General features: G+C 41.7%; 1 protein-coding gene and 2 long non-coding RNA genes across 8 annotated transcripts in view; 1 reads left to right on the top strand and 2 right to left on the bottom strand.

Moving 5' to 3' along the window:
- PRKAG2 (protein kinase AMP-activated non-catalytic subunit gamma 2) overlaps positions 1 to 20,155 on the top strand; it is a 238,371-nt gene that overhangs the window by 147,766 nt on the left and 70,450 nt on the right. For all 6 annotated transcript variants that reach the window (XM_060683390.2, XM_087893091.1, XM_087893090.1 and 3 more), the window contains one exon: positions 7,940 to 8,157. In XM_060683390.2, the coding sequence (XP_060539373.1) occupies positions 7,940 to 8,157 (218 nt within the window). The remainder of the gene's footprint in view (positions 1 to 7,939; positions 8,158 to 20,155) is intronic.
- LOC132709512 (uncharacterized) overlaps positions 1 to 20,155 on the bottom strand; it is a 38,823-nt gene that overhangs the window by 4,600 nt on the left and 14,068 nt on the right. Inside the window, exon 3 of the long non-coding RNA XR_015734130.1 lies at positions 5,840 to 5,898. This is a non-coding gene — a long non-coding RNA (uncharacterized LOC132709512). The remainder of the gene's footprint in view (positions 1 to 5,839; positions 5,899 to 20,155) is intronic.
- On the bottom strand, positions 11,547 to 18,551 carry LOC148114387 (uncharacterized). The gene is made up of 2 exons (XR_015734131.1): positions 18,489 to 18,551; positions 11,547 to 16,625 (listed from the first exon to the last, which is right to left on the bottom strand). It is a non-coding gene; the product is annotated as an uncharacterized LOC148114387 (long non-coding RNA).

The following is a 20,155-nucleotide window of genomic DNA, read 5'->3' on the forward strand; positions in this document are numbered from 1 at the left end:
TGATAAAGTCTGACTAACAAGCAACTTCACAGAGAAAAGGCAAGGACCAACATGGAAACGAAAGGATTTGGTGGTGCAGATCTGGAGAAACTGGAATGTGACACGGGTAGGCACGGATCCACAAGATCTGTGCCTTCATCCTGCCCCTTCCCCCATCGCTTGGACACCCTCTTGCAGAAGCCTCTGGAGAGAGGTCTATAAAACGAAACCTAGTGTGGAAAAACATGCATTTGCCAAAAGATGAAGGCAGAATTCTGCTGTGGCAACACAAGTTCTGTTTTTTTTGTACAGGTGTGGGAGTGTTGTGACACACATACAAAAGAAGCAGAATTTGAAGCATAAGCCTACCATTCTCATTTGAACGAAAAGTGCCCTGAATCCTTCTGAAGGGAAAAGAATATTTTTCCTTATCTTTCATGATAAGGAATTTGTTCTCATTTATTACCACTTGAGATCGATAAAAGAAAAATCTGTACACATGGTCCAGAGCTAAATTCTGAGGTTTGCTGTGAGTTCACAACAGATTGGTAACTGAGATATTAGGAATGAGCTGGACGAGATCATTGAAGATCAGGCCACATCTGATCCTTGATAGCCTTGATAGCTCTGTAATATTTCCAGGATCCCAGACAAGATACCTTCAACAGCTGCTATCAAAGGATGGAAAATGGCCATCTTGGTTTGGAAGCTTGTTGAATACAGTTGGCTGGTGCCCAAAACATTAGACAACTTCAGATAATCCTAAAGCTACATAGATAGTCCTTGACTTACAACCATTCATTTAGTAACCTCTCAAAGTTACAATGGTATTGAAAAAAGTTACTTACAACCAGTACCTGTACTTATAATCATTGTACATCCCATGGTCATGTGATCATAATTTGGGCACCTGGCAACATATATTTACAATGATTGCAGCATCCTTGGGTCATGTGGTCTCCATCTGCAACCTTCCCAGCCAGCCTCTGACAAGAAAAGTTAATGAAGTAAGCTGGGTTCAATTAATGACTGCATCATTCTTTTAACAAGTGCAGTGATTCGCTTAACTATGAAAAAATAGATCGTAAAATGAAGTGGGATTCACTTAACAACCATCTTACTTAGCAAGGGAAATTCTGGTCCCAATTGTGGTCATAAATCAAGGACTATCTATAGATTAGACAGAGAAGTTGAAGAAATATCCAAGAAAGAACCAGTGACAAGTTACTCATGGGATGCTGTTGAAATCAGCAAGGGTCAGGCTCCACTCGAAGGTTTCTCTTTATCATCAGGTTGGTCCTGCAGGAACAGAATGCTGGATTAGATCAGGGGTCTCCAAACTTGCCAGCATTAAGACTTGTGGACTTCAACTCCCAGAACATATTAGCAGTATTCCAGTATTTGAGGGGCTGCCACAAAGAAGAGGGGGCAGCCTATTTTCCAAAGCACCAGAAGGCAGGACAAGAAACAATGGATGGAAATTAATCAAGGAAAGAAGCAACCTGAAATTAAGGAGAAACTTCCTAACCAGTAGGATAATTAACCAGTGGAATAGCTTGCCTCCAGAAATTGTGGGTGCTCCATCACTGGAGGTTTTTAAGAAAAGACTTGGACAGCCACTTGTCTGAAATGATGTAGGATCTGCTGCTTGTGCAGGGGACTGGACTAGAAGACCTCCAAGGCCCTTCTCAGCTCTATTCTGATTGACTGATTGATTGATTCCTCAGTCCATCATAGTAGATGGGGAATTCTGGAAGTTGAAGTCCACACGTCTTAAAGGTACCAAGTTTGGAGATCCCTGGACTAGATAAATCTTCCATCAATACAGTTCTTCTGATGTCTTCAAATGGGCAAAAGATGGATCAGAAGAACCCCAATTTTCTGTTCAGTGGATAAACCCCAGGAAAGTCAGCCAAAGTTTGCTGCCATATTCAGCACAAACAGAGCGTGAGATAGCTAGTTAGAAAGTTAGAGGCTCCTGTGTCAAGGGGCAAGCTGAGAGGGCAGCCAGTCAAGGTTGGGCTGTCTCAACATTTGTCCTGATGTCAACAGAATCCAGGGATGTGTGAGCTTAAGGGAGGCATTCTGTGGTTTTAATTGGCTAATGATAAGGCAGAGAAGAATTGCCCTTCTAGATTGGAGAAAAATATCCTATGCAATGGAGGAATAATTACAGGTAGTCCTCAAGTTATGAAGAGATTCTCTTAATGACTGTATGTTTCACTTAACAACTGCAATGATTCGTGTAACAACTGTGGCAATAAGGTGCATAAAATGGGGCAAAATTCACTTAACAACTGTTTAGCAATGGAAATTTTGGGCTCTATTGTGGTTGTACGTCGAGGACAACCTGTATTTACTCCAATGAGACCCCGTTCATCCATCAATCTGCATCTTGCTAAATCTCCATCACTGCAATAACACAACACAGGGCCTTAGTAGCTGTGGCACCTGGCCCCCTCTGCCATGGGAGGCAGAGGCAAGCTTATCAAGTCCCTTCCTCTTACTGATCTTCAAAAGCTTAAAAGGAATCGCCATCAATATTGGATGGTTCTCCCCTCCTACTTCCTTTGTTGCAACTCCTGGTCTATTTCTAATTCTTGTTTTATCTGCAATTCATCATTTCCATGGTTCCCTGTTTTTAATGCCTATTTACTCCTTGCCCCACAGTCAAGGGCGGAGGGCTGCCTATTCTAGGTCCGAATATTTGCCGTGCTGTACCTTTTAAATGTTGCTGTCCAGGTTTGGCTGCCAAAGAATAAAGAGGTCCAAAAGACTCGTCGTTCCTTTGGACATAGTGTGCACAACAACCTGTGCCACTGTTTTATCAGCTCTGACATTTTAAGATGCGAAGACTTCAACTCTTTTAAGATTTCTTAAAATGGTAGAGCTTGAAAAACAGTCATATGCCACAAACGGTAGTTTGTAAATCATGTGGTAGGTTTATGCAACTCACTGAGCCAGCATCAAGAAAGCCATGCCTAAATGCTCTCGCTGTGTGTATGCGTGCGCGTACAGCAGGTGTGCAGAAATTCTGGAAAATGCATTCAGCATCTTCCTGTATACCCAGTTTGCTTTCCCCTTAGCTATTTCATCTGAAAGTTGCCACTTTCCAAGCCTGCTTCTCCTCAGCATTGTCTCAGGTGTCAAAGAGAAAGATAGATATAGCTTCCAAACGCTCCAAAAAAGCAATTTGTATGATGATCGCTTATTGAATCCCTCTTACTGTCTTATATTTATTTATTGGTATGTTGATTACTGTACACTGCAGATGGTGCGGCTTGGCTCCTGCGTGTCTGGTTATTTTTATTTTGGCACAGCCTGTTATCGGACATCCATTCCACTGATTTGTTACTCCATTAGTGCTTGTTGCAATTTTATTCCACCAGTTGTAGCAATCAGGGCTGATGCAGCAATTTCTCCTTCTAGTGGTCATTTTAATCATCGGTAGCTTGTGCACTTGATGTGTTCAACAAAAGGTTATATTTAAAAGACATCTTGGGAGAAAGAAAACGTATTAAATCTCTTTGGAAGCAAGCAATAGGAGCCAGCAATGTTATTTGAGAATAAGTACTGAATTTTAGAGCTGGGCACTTCAAATATTGTTCCGGAGATATGCTTTCGAAGGTGTGGAAATATCCACACAGCATTTCTTAAAGAGTCATTATATATTATTTCAGGAATCTATGTGAGCCTAGAAAAAGATGCAGCTACTTTAAAGAGCTGGCTCATTAAAGCAGCCTTGTTCCCTTATGGTGAAATTTTGTCTGGATTCCCAAGAAGGAGGGACTGCATTCCAGAGGACAAAGAGACAGCAAAGTTTAGATTGTTTGGTTGGGAGAAAGAGTTAAAATGGCTCCACCCTAGCAATTCTCAGATCTTTAATGATGCAAATGGGTTGTTTTATAGTTCGGCAAGATTTCTGTGCGTGAGGAACAATAAAGGAAAGAGTTTAAAAGTAACACTGTGTGTCCAGGGGTGGGTTCTACTTACTTTTACTACTGGTTTGCACCGGGGCCACGTGCGCGTGCGAGCTTCTGCGCATGCGCAGAAGCGTTTTGATGACGTCAGGGTCGGTGGGCGGAGCCTCCCGCCAGTTTTATTACCGGTTCTATAGAACCAGTGCTTACCGGGGGCAACCCACCACAGTGTGTGTCTTTCTTGACTTCTGGAGCCTGATACACACTTCCCAGGCTTTGCAGGAGCTTTGAATAAGATGCAGTTGCTTTAAAAAGGGCAGTGTACTTGCACTTTTGTGCATTTCAAAGCCTCTGTTCCAAATCCTTTTTCTGAAGAATGTATTACAATCAGAGGTGGTGTTCAGCCGGTTTGTACCGGTTCAAGAGAATCAGTAGCAGCAATGCGCTGCCCACCTGTCCCAGTGTAATGCCATCCTATTTAGCCACACTTTCGAGGCTGGGCACATGTGCAGGAGGCACGCATGCATGCACGAGGCGAACCACTGATAAGAATATGTGAAACCCAGCACTGACTACAATTCAGACATACCTGGATAGGGAAATTGGTTTATGATTAACTCTTCTCCTGTCCTTTAGAGCAGTGGGAGGCTGGAGCACCTCTCTTGGACCCAGTCCTTTTAAAACGCCTGCAGGCATGTTGATAATGTGATTGAACATGATTGTGATTGGGTCACATTCTTTCTACCATCACTTCAAGTTGTCCTCGAATTGTGAGCGGAACTGGGATCACAATTTCTATTGCTAAGCAAGGTGATTATTGAGTGAGTAACACCCAATATTACAATCTCTTTTGCCACAGTTATTAAGCAAATCACTGCAGTTGTTAGGTGAACCTGGCTTCTTCCTATTGACTCTGCTTATTGGAAGCTGTCTGGGAAGCTCACAAAAAGTGATCGCCTGACCCCTGGACACCTGCAACTGTTGCAAAATACATGCCACTCGCCAAGTGCCCAAATTTTGATCACACGATAGTCATTACTGCAAAGACCAGTCACAGTGTTTTTTTTCAGTGCTGCTGTAATTTCAAATGGACGTTAAACAAATGCTTGTATGTCAAGGACTACCCTGTTTCCTCTAAAATAAGACATCCCCTGATAATAAGCCCAATCAGGCTTTTGAGAGCAAGCACTTATTTCAGGGTTCAAAAAAAATATAAGACAGGGTCTTATTTTCGGGGAAACATGGTGCCGGTGTCTACAAAAAAGTAAAAGCAACCAACCAACCATAACATGTTGGCCATTCTTCTTGGCTTGCCATGTCCTCTGGTAGTGCACTGAGGGATTCATAGCGACCGTAAAACTAATGGGTTACCATATTAAAGGCCATCATTTTCCATTCACACAACGTAAGTTCTTCTTTCTTGCTTTTCAATTCTTCTTTTCCATGAGATTGTAACCCAACTCCATTCTTGTCTATATGCTTTATCTCTCCCCACCCCCCAATCTTTCTTCCATGCTCTTTTTCAATTCTTCTGTTTTCACTCCCTTCCATTCCTGGCAAGGCTTCATTCCTTCAAAGGCAGGATTATAGTATATCGACATTTAAAAGAGAGCACAAGTCTGAGCTATAACTCAGGTCCCATACACTAAGGATCCTGTGATCTATTTCCCCATGGATCCACAACGTTACACCCATCTTTGTGTAGTCTGAAAGCCTTCCACTTCTTAAATCTACTTAAGCAAAGCCCATTTGGGGCTTTTTAAAAAAACTTCGTAGAAGCATCCCCTTTTCCATGGCAACATCTAAAATAAGAAGTGTCCTCCTCAACAATCTGGTGAGCATTTTCATGATTTTGGCCCAAACTGCTGCTGGTACATTTTTAAAGCTTTGTTTTAACTCTTCAAACAAAATTCCTTTTTCGATTACTTATCCAAACGTACTTATTCCACTCAGCAGATGGAAGACAGTCTGGTATTTTCTCTTTGCAAAGCTTCTTTTCCTAGAAGGGTGGTAGGAACGGAGAATGGAGAATTACTGCCGAAATCCTTTTCACTTGAAAGCTTTTAATAATTTTTTTATCCTGCCTTTTCATTGCTTTGTATAAATAATTCTTCCTAGTTTCCTCACAACAACCCTGTAGGGTGGTTGGGTTGAGAGTGAATGACCCAAGGTTCTCCAACCTGCTTTCAGGCCTAAGGCAGAACTAGTACCCACTGTCAGCTGTTTTTTGTGCCTGAGGCAGGACTAGAACTCACCATCTGTTGCTGATGGGCTCAAAGTCACCCAAGCTAGCTTTTGTGCCTAAGGCAGGAGTAGAACTCACTGTTTCCTGCTGATTGACTCTAAGTCACCCAGCTGGGTTTCATGCCTAAAATGGGACCAGAACTCACCATCCCCTTCTCCTGGTGATTGTCTCAAAGTCACCCAGCCAGGTTTTGTGCCTAAAGTGGGACTAGAATTCACATGCTGCTGGGGCAGCATCTTAATCGCTACACCAAACTGGCTCCCTTTTGAGGTAGGGAGAGGTGGCAAATCCATTTGCATTGGTATCTTCATAACCCACAACTGCTCAGCAGATACCACTCATACAGGGACAATACAATAAAGCAAAGAGCCATCATCAAAGACACTTGCTAAATTCCAAAATAGAGAGGCCAATTCAAAATGAAGACTTGTTGGATAGCAGTGGCACCATAAATACAGCTAGGAAGCTAGATACTGTATTGGCAAAAGGGTGGGGTGGGGGTGGGGGCAATGTTGAAAATAATATTTTTAAAAAGTTTACAAGTATTTGGTCCGCTTGTGATCATAAATGAAAAGTCAATGTAAATCTTACCATAGTTTAAGACAGGCAGCCTGCAAAATAGGAGAGAGGCCTTTTTACTTTTCAAGGGAGGTTTTAATTATGTGAATGGAACACCAACAAGTTGGTTCTGGATCTGCCTCAATAGAAGTACTCTCCAGTGGTCCTTGACTTACAACCATCATTGGAACCAAAATTTATGTTGCTGAGGAAAATGGTTACACCCACGATTATGACCTTTTTTGCCATGGCCGTTAAGCAAATCACTGCAGTTGTTAAGCAAATCATATGGTCATTGAGCAAGTCTGGCTTCCCCCATTGACATTGCTAGTTGGAAGTTGGCTGGGAAGGTCAGCTGATTCCAGGATTCTGAAATCATTATAAATACATGCCCATGGCCAAGTCCCTGAATTTTGATCCTCTGACCCATAGGGATGTGGCAACAGTCTTAAGTGTGTCATAAATCTATTTTTTGTTTCAGAGCCAGTGTAACTTAAACAAATGGTTGTAAGACAAGGACTACCTCTAAGGCAGTGTTTCTCAACCTTGGAAGCTTGAAGATGGTGGACTTCAACTCCCAGAATCCCCCAGCCAGCAGCGCTGGCTGGGGGATTCTGGGAGTTGAAGTCCACCCATCTTCAAGTTACCAAGGTTGAGAAACACTGCTCTAAGGCATTTGAGGAACCTACTCCTGAATGGGCTCACTCTTGAAATACATCTCCTGATTTTTCCACTATTGGAGAAATAGAGAGAGGCTCTTTTCTTTCTTTCTTTTTTATTATTAAATTTGTATGCCATGCCAAAGGTTTATGCTGATTTAAGTTTGTAAGAGAAGAGCATAATAGATTTTCCTTCTAAGCAATCCTCATGGCACACCAAACCATGATGCGATGTGTACAGTTGGGTTTAGGATGTGGTGAAAATCAACTGGGGACAGCAAGTAGCTCAGTCATCCAGATAATGGTTGTCCCAATTGTGCTTTTCCAAAAGGCAACTGGACTTCCTTTGTTTTTTTTTCTTTGAAAACATTTTGCTTCTCATCCAAGAAGCTTCTTCAGTTCTTCAGAAGCTTTTTGGATGTGAGATGTGAAATGTTTTCAAAGAAAAAAACCAAGAAAAGCACAATTGGGACGTGTTGAGAGCAAGGTGTTAAAATTTTTTAAAAACCTGGATGATTTACTCAATGTGAAGGTGGAGGTGGACTAACCTGCTCTGTTCTGTTGTATTTCATTTTTAGCTTCTGGGCTTTCCTCTTCACCATCAACTCCCACCCAGGGAACCAAGCAGCCGGCATTTCCACTTGAATGCTACAGACATGAACCGGAAAGGCTGGAAACACGGATTCACACCCCCTCTTCTCCTCCAGATACTGGCCAAAGGTTTAGCCTGCCTCCAGGGCAGGGTGCTGCCAAGCCACCGTCTCCAACACCTGTCTGTTGTGTTACCTCAAAAATAGTAAGTACAGGTTCCTAATTTTTTTTTTAAAAAAAAATGGAAGGGACTGTAGCTTGGGACTGATATAGCACTTGTGAGCGTCCAAACATTTGTCACACTTTGTAGGCTAATGACACTTTCAATTCTCCTACTCTGCAGAGAAATATTATTGTCCCTAGTTTGCACAAACAAGAGAGGGAACTGAGGCTGAGAATCCATATTTTGCCAGCTGATGGATGCCATAGGAGTTAGATGTCAACTAAAAACTAACCTTTTTGACTTCAGAGTCTTTTGAGTGGAACCCATTGTGTGTCTACTTGAAAACAAGCTCCACTGAAATGTCAAAATAACCGTGCACAGGATTTCTGTGAGGAATGGAATGGAATGGAATGGAGTACAGCACAGTACAGTACAGTACAGTACAGTAGTAGAGTAGAGTAGAGTAGAGTAGAGTAGAGTAGAGTAGAGTAGAGTAGAGTAGAGTAGAATAACAGAGTTGGAAGGGACCTTGGAGGTCCTCTAGTTCAACTCCCTACTTAGGCAGGAAACCCTACATCACTTCAGACAAATGGTTATCCAACATCTTCTTAAAAATTTCCAGTGTTGGAGCATTCACAACTTCTGCAGGCAAGTTGTTCCACTGGTTAATTGTTCTAACTGTCAGGAAATTTCTCTTTGGTTCTAGGTTGCTTCTCTCCTTGATTAGTTTCCACCCATTGCTTCTTGTCCTGCCCTCAGGTGCTTTGGAGAATAGCTTTGACTCCCTCTTCTTTGTGGCAACCCTTCAAATATTTTAACACTGCTATCATGTCACCCCTGGTCTTAAACTAGACATACCCAGTTCCTGCAACTGTTCTTCATATGTTTTAGCCTCCAGTCCCCTAATCATCTTTGTTGCTCTTCTCTGCACTCTTTCTAGGGTCTCCACATCTTTTTTACATCTTGGCGACCAAACCTGGATGCAGTATTCCAAGTGTGGCCTTACCAAGGCATTATAAAGTGCTATTAACACTTCACATGATCTTGATTCTATCCCTCTGTTTATGCAGCCTAGAACTGTGTTGGCTTTTTTGGCAGCTGCTGCACAATGCTGGCTCATATTGAAATGGTTGTCCACTAGGACTCCAAGATCCCTCTCACAGTTACTACTATTGAGCAAGGTACCACATATACGGTACCTGTGCATTTTGTTTTCCTTGCCTAAATGTAGAACCTTACTTTTTTTCACCATTGAATTTCATTTTGTTAGATAGCGCCCAATGTTCAAGTCTGTCAAGATCCTTCTGTATCTTAAGCCTATCTTCCGGAGTGTTGGCTATTCCTGTTAGCTTGGTGTCATCTGCTCTTGGTCCTTGGTGCTCTCTGAGTTTAGTTGTTTTCTTACAGACATTTCGTTGCCCAGCTAGTAACGTCATCAGTATTAGCCAGTGTGGGATTTGATCTGTGATGATATACCATAGATGGGTAATGAAATATCTGCAAGCAAACAACTCAGCTTAGAGAGCACTGAGGATTCCACAGTTCAACTCTGAGCTACATATATTCTCTTCTAGAAGATTTCCTTACTTGATGTGGCTTCACAGGCCAGAAGATGGAAGACCTAGTTTTGCTGAAGATTTAACACTAGCTTAGTTTTTAAAAATTTAATTTAATTTAATTTAATTAATCATATTTCTATGCCGCCCAACTCCCAAGGGACTCTGGGCAGCTTACAACAAAAATAATACAAACAATGAACATATTTTTTTAAAAAAAACATTATAAAAGCATTTTAAAAACATTAAAACACATGCACACCATCCATGGCCGGATCTCACAAGATTGAACAGCGAGATCAACGGCCCCAGGCCTGCCGGAAAAGCCAGGTCTTCACTGCTTTCCGGAAGGCCAATAGGGTGGGGGTAGTCCGGACCTCAGGAGGTAACTGGTTTCAGAGAGCTGGGGCAGCCACAGAGAAGGCCCTCCCCTGCGGGCCCGCCAGCCGGCATTGTTTAGCTGACAGGACCTGGAGGAGACCAACTCTATGGGATCTTACCGGTTGGTGGGAGCTATGCGATAGAAAGTGGTCTCGAAGATAGCCTGGCCCTGAGCCATGTAGGGCTTTAAAGGTAATAACCAACACCTTGAATTGTGACTGGAGGCCAATAGGGAGCCAGTGCAACTCACGGAGAATTGGTGTAATGTGGGTGCATCTAGGTGCACCCACAATAGCTTGCGCAGCTGCATTCTGGACCAACTGTAGTCTCCGAACACTCTTCAAGGGTAGCCCCATGTAGAGCGCGTTGCAATAATCTAACTGTGAGGTGACAAGGGCATGAGTGACTGTGAGGAGAGCCTCCTGATCCAAGTAGGGTCGCAATTGGTGCACCAGGCGAACCTGTGCAAAGGTCCCCCTAGCCACAGCTGCTAGATGTTGCTCTAATCTTAGCTGTGAGTCTATAAGGACTCCCAAATTGTGAACCTGCTCTGAGGGGGACAATTTCTCCCCCTGCCAGAACCAGGGATGGACAATCGACATAGTCTTTAGGAGGCAATACCCACAGCCACTCGGTCTTATCTGGGTTAAGTCTGAGCCTGTTGACTCCCATCCAGACCCTCACAGCCTCCAGGCACTGGCACATCACATCCACTGCTTCACTGAACTGACGCAGGGTGGAGATATACAGCTGGATATCATCAGCATATTGCTGATACCCCACCCCGTATCGTCGGATGATCTCACCCAGTGGCTTCATGTAGATGTTAAATAGGAGGGGAGAGAGGACCAAGCCCTGAGGCACCCGCAAATGAGGGGCTTAGGGGTCGACCTCTGCCCTCCTGCCAACACCGACTGTGACCGACCAGAGAGATAGGAAGAGAACCACCGTAACACGGTGCTTCCCACTCCCAACTCCCTTAGTCGTCCTAGAAGGATACCATGGTCAATGGTATCGAAAGCTGCTGAGAGGTCAAGTAGCACCAAGATACAGGAATGACCCCCATCTCGGGCTCGCCAGAGATCACCCATCAGCATGATCAAAGCAGTTTCTGTGCTGTGGCCAGGCCTGAAGCCAGACTGAAAAAGGTCTAGATAATCCGTTTCATCCAATGACTGCAGGAGCTGAAGTGCCACCACTTTCTCTACAACCTTTCCCACAAAGGGTAGGTTGGAGACTGGATGAAAGTTCTTTAATTCTGCTGGATCCAGGGAAGGCTTCTTGAGGAGGGACCTTACAACCACTTCCTATAATGGTTGCAGGAAGGATCTTTCCCTCAAGGATGCATTAACTAAAGCCTGGAGCCAGCCTCGTGTCACCTCCCTGCTGGTCAAAACCAGCCAGGAGGGGCACAGGTCCAACAAACAAGTGGAGGAACTCATCGCTTCTACAGCCTTGTCCATTTCCTCAGGAGTCACAGGCTCAAATTCATCCCACACAATAGGACTAAGACCTGCCCCGTCATCTTGGTCGGAATTGCCCAATCAGAGTCCAGGTCCATCCGAATCTGAGCGACTTTATCCGACAGAAACTGCACAAACTCCTCAGCTCTACCCTGCAAGGGCTCCTTCACTCCCCCTACATTAAGGAGGGAGCGAGTCACCCTAAATAGGGCGGCTGGGTGAGAATCAGCGGATGCAATAAGTGTGGAAAAATGCGAACATTTTGCCGCCCGTATCGCTACTAACTAAGTCCTAATAAAGGTTCTTAAGAGTGTTCGGTCAAATTCAGAGTTACTGGTCCTCCAGCGTCGCTCTAGACGTCTCTTCTGGTGCTTCATCTCCCGGAGCTCCTCGGTAAACCAGGGAGCTTTCCTGGATCCACCACCATGGAGAGGTCGCAAAGGCGCAATCCGGTCCAGTGCAGCCACCAGGGACTCAGCCGGACTGTGGACAAGGGAGTCAGATATCTCCCCAAACTCCTTCTGGAACCCTTCAGGGTCCATTAGGTGCCTGGGGCGGAACCACTTAATCAGCTCCGCCTCCCTGCGATGGAGGAGTAGCGCCTTGAAGTCTAACCTCAGCAGGAAATGATCTGACTACGACAAGGGAGAAGCATCTATACCCCTTAATTCCAGATCATATCTCCACTGCCCCGAGAGAACCATCAGGTCAGACCCTGAACTACTTGGGTCAGGTCCATGGTTGTCATGGAAGCCATGAACTCCTGAGCCGCAACTGAGGATTCGCCAAGTGATGGCAAGTTGAAGTCCCCCAGTACCATAACTCCACCACCAGCCCGGCTACTGCCTCTTGCAGGACAGGCAGGGCTGTCATAACGCAGCTGGGAGGCAGGTACGTCAACAAGCCGAACTGAGCCCCTGAGTCCAACCTCAAGAGGAGAGACTCACACCCAACAATCTCAGGGGCAGGGATCCTGTGAGGGCAAAGGCATGCTTGCCCATGAGAAACTGAACTTCTGTGTGATTACTTAACATTATGATCTTACTTGGTGATCCAGCAGTCACAAATTAATCACAGATTTGGGGTTTCTACAGCCCAGTATACTATCCTGTGATTGGTTAGATTGTAATTTAATGTGTAATCTAGTGAATGTTGATAGTGTGAATGAATGTGTAGGTAGTCCTCGACTTATAACCACAATTGAGCCCAACATTAAACGAGACAGTTAAGTGAATTTTGCTCCATTTTACAAGCTTTCTTGCCACATTGCAGTTGTTAAATTAATAACACAGTTAAATGAATCTGGCTTTCGCATTGACTTTGCCTATCAGAAGTTCCCAAATGGTGATCACATGACCCCAGGACACTGCAATCGTCATAATACGAGTCAATTGCCAAGTGTCTGAATTTTGATCACGTTACCATGGGGATGCTGCAATGGTCATAAGTGTGAAAAGCAGTTATAAGTCACTTTTTCAGTGCCATGGTAAATTGGAACAGTCACTAAATGAAATGTTGTAAGTTGAAGAATATCTGTATGTAAAATGATAGCACCTCAGAACCATAGCTCATGGATATTTGGAGTCTAGGTATATAGCCAAGTGGATTGACAAGGATTATATCCATAATTACATTCAACACAGGTAGTCCTCAACTTACAATTAAGGCCAAAATGATGTTGCTAAGTAAGAGCAACATAATTTGTTATGTGAGTTGTGCCTCCTTTTATGACCTCTTTGTCATAGTTAAGTGAAACACGTCAGTTGTTAGGTGAATCTTGTGTCATTAAGCAAAACTGGTTTCCCCCATTGACTTTGCTTGTTGGAAGCCAACTAGGAAATTTACCAAATGGTAAGCACATGACCCCAAGACAGTGCAGTTATCATAAATACCAAGTGCCCAAATTTTGATCATGTGACCATGTAGATGCTGCCAATAAGTGTGAAAACAGATCATAAAATCACTTTTTTCAATGGTGTTGCAACTTTGGACAGTCACTAAACAAGTGCTTGTAAGTCGAGGACTACCTGTAATTCCAGTGCATTGATTCCATTACAGTATTGTGTTTCATTATCCAACTACATAACATCATCAGCGCACTGATGATGTTACCTACTTGGGTAATGAAATGTCTGCAAGAAAACCACCAAGCTCAGAAAGCACCAAAGATCCCTTATTTCAGCCTGAGCTATAGATATTCTCCTTTGTTAGTACTGTTCTTTCCTTGAATGCTAATATGATGAAATGATAAGTCTATTTTTCTGTTCAACAGTAACCTGTAAGAAAGGAAGTCAACAAGTAGGCAGAAGGTAGAGGTATTCACAGAATATGATTAAAAAGTCAATATGGCAGCTTTGATGGTGATTTCTTACCTGTAGAATTCCAGACCGTTTTTTTTAAAGAGTTTCTGCTTTTATGATTTTAACATTAGTCTAAATCAAAAATTTAACTTCCAGCACAGACGAGTAATGGGGGAGCTTTCATTTGCTAAAATTTACTTGCAGCTGAATAAAGTTCAAGGATGCCCCCCACCCCCATGCAAAGCTAAGAATTGATTGATATCAAATAGGCAGCAATTGTAAATATGAACAATCCTATGGAAGTGGGTATCTTGACCTACCCTGTCCTTCAGTTTAATGTTCAGCCCCAAAGGAAGTTTGCAGTGACAACTTCTTAGTAAGACGAGAAGATTTAGCATTCTATTCGTTATTTCTGGAGGATCCATCTGCAGATAGCAAACTTAACAAGAGCATAGTTTTGCTATGGGAAACTCAGCCCCTGCCCTGTAAAACTCTATACTTATCACCCTCTCCCTCCGATTCCATAACTTGTATTTTCTCAATTGCTTAAGATTGCTAGTATGTCTCTCTTAAAGGGAGAGCCAGCCTAATGTGTTGCAAAATGTTTTGCCGTGTTTATTCAATATTTTCTCAACAGTGGCGGCTTTGAGGTGCGTAGACTTCGATTCTGGGAGTTGAAGTCCACAGATCTTAAAAGCTGCCAAGGTTGAGAAAACGCTGGTTTATGTTACAACTTAATTCCTACAATGGGAGAAGCTTTTCTCTCCTCTAGGCTAAGGTGGCTCCTAAAATTGACTCTTTACCTTTAACTCCACCAAGGAAATAGGATTTTTAGCAGCTATAAAATGGGCTGAGTTTCCCTTTCCTCTCTTTCTTTGGAAAACACTCAAAATGGGTACAGTATGGTCATGGTTAAAAAGGAAAAGTTCAGCCAGTGGTGTGTCATTAGGCATACAGGTAAAAACCTAATCTTTGATTTATGCATATCCCCAAAACTCAAGGACTTCAATATTTATGGATTAAGCTTCTTCATTCATCAATGACTAGTTTTTTTAGAATACTCCAGGCTAAAACATGATTGTGTTCTTTGGGTTTATGAACTATGTGAATGTGGTCATTGCTATTACTTTGTGGTTTGGTATGTTACTCATGTCCTTAAACCCAGGTTAGCATAGTATGTACACATAAGCATTACAAGTAGTCCTCAACATATAAATATAATAGAACCGGTCCATTATAGCTATACATCATGGTTAGTCATGTGAGTTTGTTTGTGGTAGCTGTTAAGCCAACACTATGGTTGTTAAGCAAATGAAAGACTTGCTATAGCAATGGTTTTGCCAAAAATGAAGTGCAGGTGTCCAGCAAAACCATCATATAACATGGTCACGTGGCTGAGGTATTTTGCATTCAACGATAAATATGGCTGTGTTGCCAAGCGCTCAAAGTTTGATCACATGACTGTGGAGGGGCCCCTACCATCATAACTTCCAGTCCCTTTTGGGGGATTGGTTGTAAATTGAGGACTATCTGTATCTAAAGTTTATGTCGCTCTCATAGATAGTACCATTAAAATTACAAACTATCAGATTGTTTCAACTCTCCTGGTCTCCTTGTAGTAATTCTTGAGATGATATTCCACCCTCGTGCAATATCTTTTCTATCTCAATTAAATTAAGCATGGTTCGTTTATTTAACAATCTGTTGAATTTGCATGAGTCTTTGAATATAAACTAACTGCACCAACAAGGTTTCTTAACATATTAGGTTGAAATCTGGATAGTTCTGTGGGTTAGTTCCTTGTATGAATATTGTTAGTGTTTCACCTGTGCCCCGTGTGAAATAAAAAACGAGTTTTAAACCCTTTCTTAGAATCAAGATTCATAAATTCACTGCAATGTCCATATACCCTGGGTTTGCATGCAGTAACTGCATGTGGAATGGTCTTACATTCCTTACTTCCCTCCACCTTTAGCCAGCTTTCGGAGAATGAAGACTAACATCAAAAAAAAAAAATTACGAGAGTTAATGATTCTTATTTAGCTGAGAATACAGAGGTTACATTGAAAGAATTTAGCAGTGAGATTGCAAGCTTTTCTTGGGGGAGGAGGGTAAATCCCTGCATACTGAATTCAACTAGGTTGGCCTTATCAGGACTGCCTAAATCCAGATCACCATTAAGAGGCAGACCGGCACTGGGCCACAGCATGCCAGAAACCCGGTCCGCGCAAACAAGCAAAGCCCCATCCTTGGGATGCAGGCAGCACGTGAAACCACACCCCCTCTGATCCACGGAAAAACTACTTTCCCCGGAACCGGTTCTGGTGCCCAAAAGGCTGGGGGCTGCTGCTGTAGGCCATTAGATTAACCAAATTCTTCCATGCCTTAATAAGATTGAAAGAAAACAAATAAGGGGTTTATAGTCCGAATGCCCCTCTTTTTTTTCCCCCCTGGGATGTTTGATTCTTCTACAAAAATAGGTATATGTAAATATTATTTGTTCCCAAGGTCCAAAGATTTTCTTAGTTCCAAAAGTTCCAAAGTGGCTGTTATGAAAACAGTGGAGTTACCTCACGAATCTGAGGGAAGGGAGGGGTCTTTTCACCGGCCTTGAGGATTGCAAACCCTGTCTGCAACCGCAAGCATCCTGCAGGGTCCTTTTTGGGCACAGAAACTTCTGAGAAATTCTCTAACTAAACAAATGGCTGTCTTTTTTTTAACCTGTCCTTTTAGCCAAGAGGTGGTAATTGTTCAGTCTGCCTTGTTCAGTTTGCCTGCCTTATGAATAGCCCATCATTTCATCCAAATTTCTGAAAATAGCAAAGGAAAAAAAATACAGTTGGTTTTTCAGCTGAGTTCCGTTCCCTCCTACTCACAAAATAAACACATTTCTCTGCCTTTGCACCTTGTAGAGCTCTCTCATTTGTCCTGCAGAGTAAGGCTGAGAAAACATGGTGAAGGTTAAATATTTTTTTTTCAAAAAGGTTTTTATTTTTATTTCTCATAAACATATTTATATGTACAGTCATTTATCCACCATTTTTCATTCATCTTATCTTTTAACTTTCATTTTTAATTTTTACTTGTTCGGGGCTGCTCTTTTACTATTTACCCTTCTTTGTTTTGCCACAACCTTTCTCCTTCTCCTCCCCTTCTCTTCCTTCCTCTATCTCCCCTACTTTCTTCATTCTTCCTCTCCTTCTCTTTCCTACTTCCCCTTCTCTTCCCCCACTCCTCTCTTTTTCCCTCCTTCTAACCTTCTCTCCAACTCCTCTTTCCCCTCCCTTTTCTTCCTCTCTTTTTCCCTTTTCCCTTTCTTCTTTCTCTTCCTCTCCTCTCCTCTCTTCTCCCTGGTGAAGGTTAAATATGAAAGGGATTATGTCTTACTTCCTAATTTAAATGTTTTTTCACGTGATGGCATAATAAAAGTATCCCCCTAAATCTGCAGCCCAATGAAACAGCTGTCCTACTCCTGAGGGGTGAGAATGTATTTTAAAGAAAAGAGGTTGCAGGGTTGATTTTGAGGTTTATAGTATTCATCCAGTCACTGATGACTTATGCAGATATTTTTTTGGGATTCAGCCACTCTATATTTTATGTTCGGGTGAAAATCACATAAAAAGGGGGATACATGAATTGCAGGCTGGAATTTCATGACTGTACTATCATGTTTTTCAACCTTGGCAATTTTAAGATGCGTGTACTTCAACTCCCAAAATTCCCCAGCCAGCATGCCTAGAATTCAATTCCCAGAATTTCCCAGTTGTTATGCTGGCTGGGGAATTCTGAAAGTTGAAGTCCACAGATCTTAAAATCACTAAAGTGGAAAGACTACTGCTCCAAACCATCTTTGCAATGGTTTATTGAACAAACTACAAATAGTACTCATCCATTACAGTGAGCCCTAAAATATAATTTATAAGCCATCATAGCAAGTTCATAGAAACATATTAAACTAAAAGCCAGCAAACTACAGTATAGAGGAGGAAAGAAAAGAATTTTGATTACTTATCCAGTCATTCAATAAAATACTTTGGCAACATGTTAATAACAAAAACCTACATTGTAAACCATCTAGAATCCCTTGAAGCATGTAGCATATGGATTTAGTAATTTAATTAATTGTAATTAATTAGATTAAAGGGACAGCATGAAAATCAGCTCTCTAGTGATTAAAAAACCCTTGATCAGTGAAGTCATTAGAGCTGGGAACGAAGATGCATTTGGATAGCGTAAAAAGGAAATAGATATAAATATCCTGTTTCAAAATTATATCCATGCAGAATATTCTGTATTGCTTGGTAGGTCCATCAAGCTGATTGATTTGATTTATAGCACATCTTTTATTATTTTTACAAATAACTCAATAACGCAAACATATCCAACACACCTTTCCCCACAATAACAACCCTGGAAGATGGGCTGAGGGAGGGGTACTGGCTCAAAGTCACCTCAGTTGGTTTCACAGCTAAGGCAGGACTATACCTCACAGTCTCCTGATTTCTAGCCTGGTGCCTGAACCACTAGATCAAATTTATTGGCTTATTTGCTAACCATTGACTAAATAGATAACTGCTATTCTGTCTACCCGATGTTATGGACTATCTATATAATAAGTATATATTCATCAATATATGCTATATTGAAATATACTTCTGGGTGCACACACTCACATTCATATATTTTCAGAGAAGTTGTCCTAACCGAGAGATGGTGAAGGCTCACTGATTTTGATTTTTCTTAACCACCATGTCCCAGATCTTATTAACTAGATTGCCTAGAGAACAGAAAGCATCAATGAGATTTGTGGGAAAGGAGAAGAGGAAAAGAAAAAGAAGAAGGTGTACCAAGCCACATTTAGCTATTGGAAAATCAAATTCTTTCAGGAAGCTGATTCATCATAGAGAGGGAGGAAGTCTCAGTTAGGACTTGGAAAATTGCTTGAGTATTATTTTGAACTCAAAATAGTTATTAATTCCAATTCATCACTGTCATACTTTCATTTGAAACTAGAGAAACTGTATGAGCAGGTCTACTTGTGGTTTGTCGCTCTGCAGTAAAAATGCCTTGCAACCTCTTCATCAGGTATAGGTAGTCGACTTATAACCATTCATTTAGTAGCTGTTCAGAGTTAAAACGGCACTGAAAAAAGTGATTTATGACCAGCCTTCACACTTACGATCATCACAGCATCCCAAAGACTATGTGATCCAAATTCAAACACTTAGCATGTATATATCTCAGTTGAAGCATCGCAAGGTCATGTGATCACCCTTTGCAACCTTCCCAGCCAAAGCAGCCAATGGGAGAAGCCAGATTCGCTTAAAGACATGGGATTAATTTAAAAAGTACACTGAATCGCTTAACAACCACAGCAAAAAAGTTATAAAATCAAACTGATTTAAAGTGGTTCACCTTATCCTATAAATTAATACAATTATCCCTTACCTTCAAAGAAGTTTTAATTGCATAGCAAGACTATTGCTTTACAGCTGTTTCTGAAACCCTCAAAATATGTTGCTCTTTTAAAGCTCCTAAAAGCTATTTTAGTTGTTTTTATTAGTTTATTCTAATTTACTGGGGGCTCCCTAAGCGACATTTGGAAATATGGGTTGTAAAATATCCAAAATAGAATCCATAAAAGACACAGAAGGGAGGGAAAGGATCATATAATTATAAACATTACTGTGACTTAGGAGAAGGAAAAGGTACTTTATAATGTCAGAAATACTTATTCTGTACTCTCTTCTTCCAATCACTCTCTATTAATGTTTTCTTAATTCACATAGAGCAGAGGTGGGCAAGTACAGCAATTTTTATGATCTATGGACTTCAACTCCCAGAATTCCTGAGCAATTTTGCTCAGGGGTTCTGGGAGTTGAAGTCCACAGGTCATAAATTGACTACATTCAATGTTGAGTTGGAATCAATCATCTTGAAAACAGGCTGTTCCATATTCTGGAAATTTAACCCTTTGGGAACAGTCAAAATAGATCCTTGCCAACCCAAAATAATTGTTTTGATCTTGAAATAAGGTATTTTAAGCATGAAACATTTCAAATTCTTAACATTTACTGCATCCTTTTCAGAAGTGTGATCAGTGTTCTTCAACAGGGATTTTGTACAATTATGCTGAATATGGAATTATCTGCTCAGAGATTATGTTAGAACAAGTAATCCTTCAATGTCTTGTAATACATCTGGTGAATAAGCTACTATTATTGATATTTATAAGTTTGTTTGTCAAGCCTATATAAGATAACAGGTAAAAGTATAAACATAATTTGAATACATGAAAAGAATAAGTAAAAAGGAATATTAGGTAGGCATACTGGTGCAC

Source organism: Pantherophis guttatus, chromosome 4 (assembly GCF_059756535.1).
Source record: "Pantherophis guttatus breed Tessera chromosome 4, ASM5975653v1, whole genome shotgun sequence".
Classification (NCBI taxonomy): domain Eukaryota; kingdom Metazoa; phylum Chordata; class Lepidosauria; order Squamata; family Colubridae; genus Pantherophis; species Pantherophis guttatus.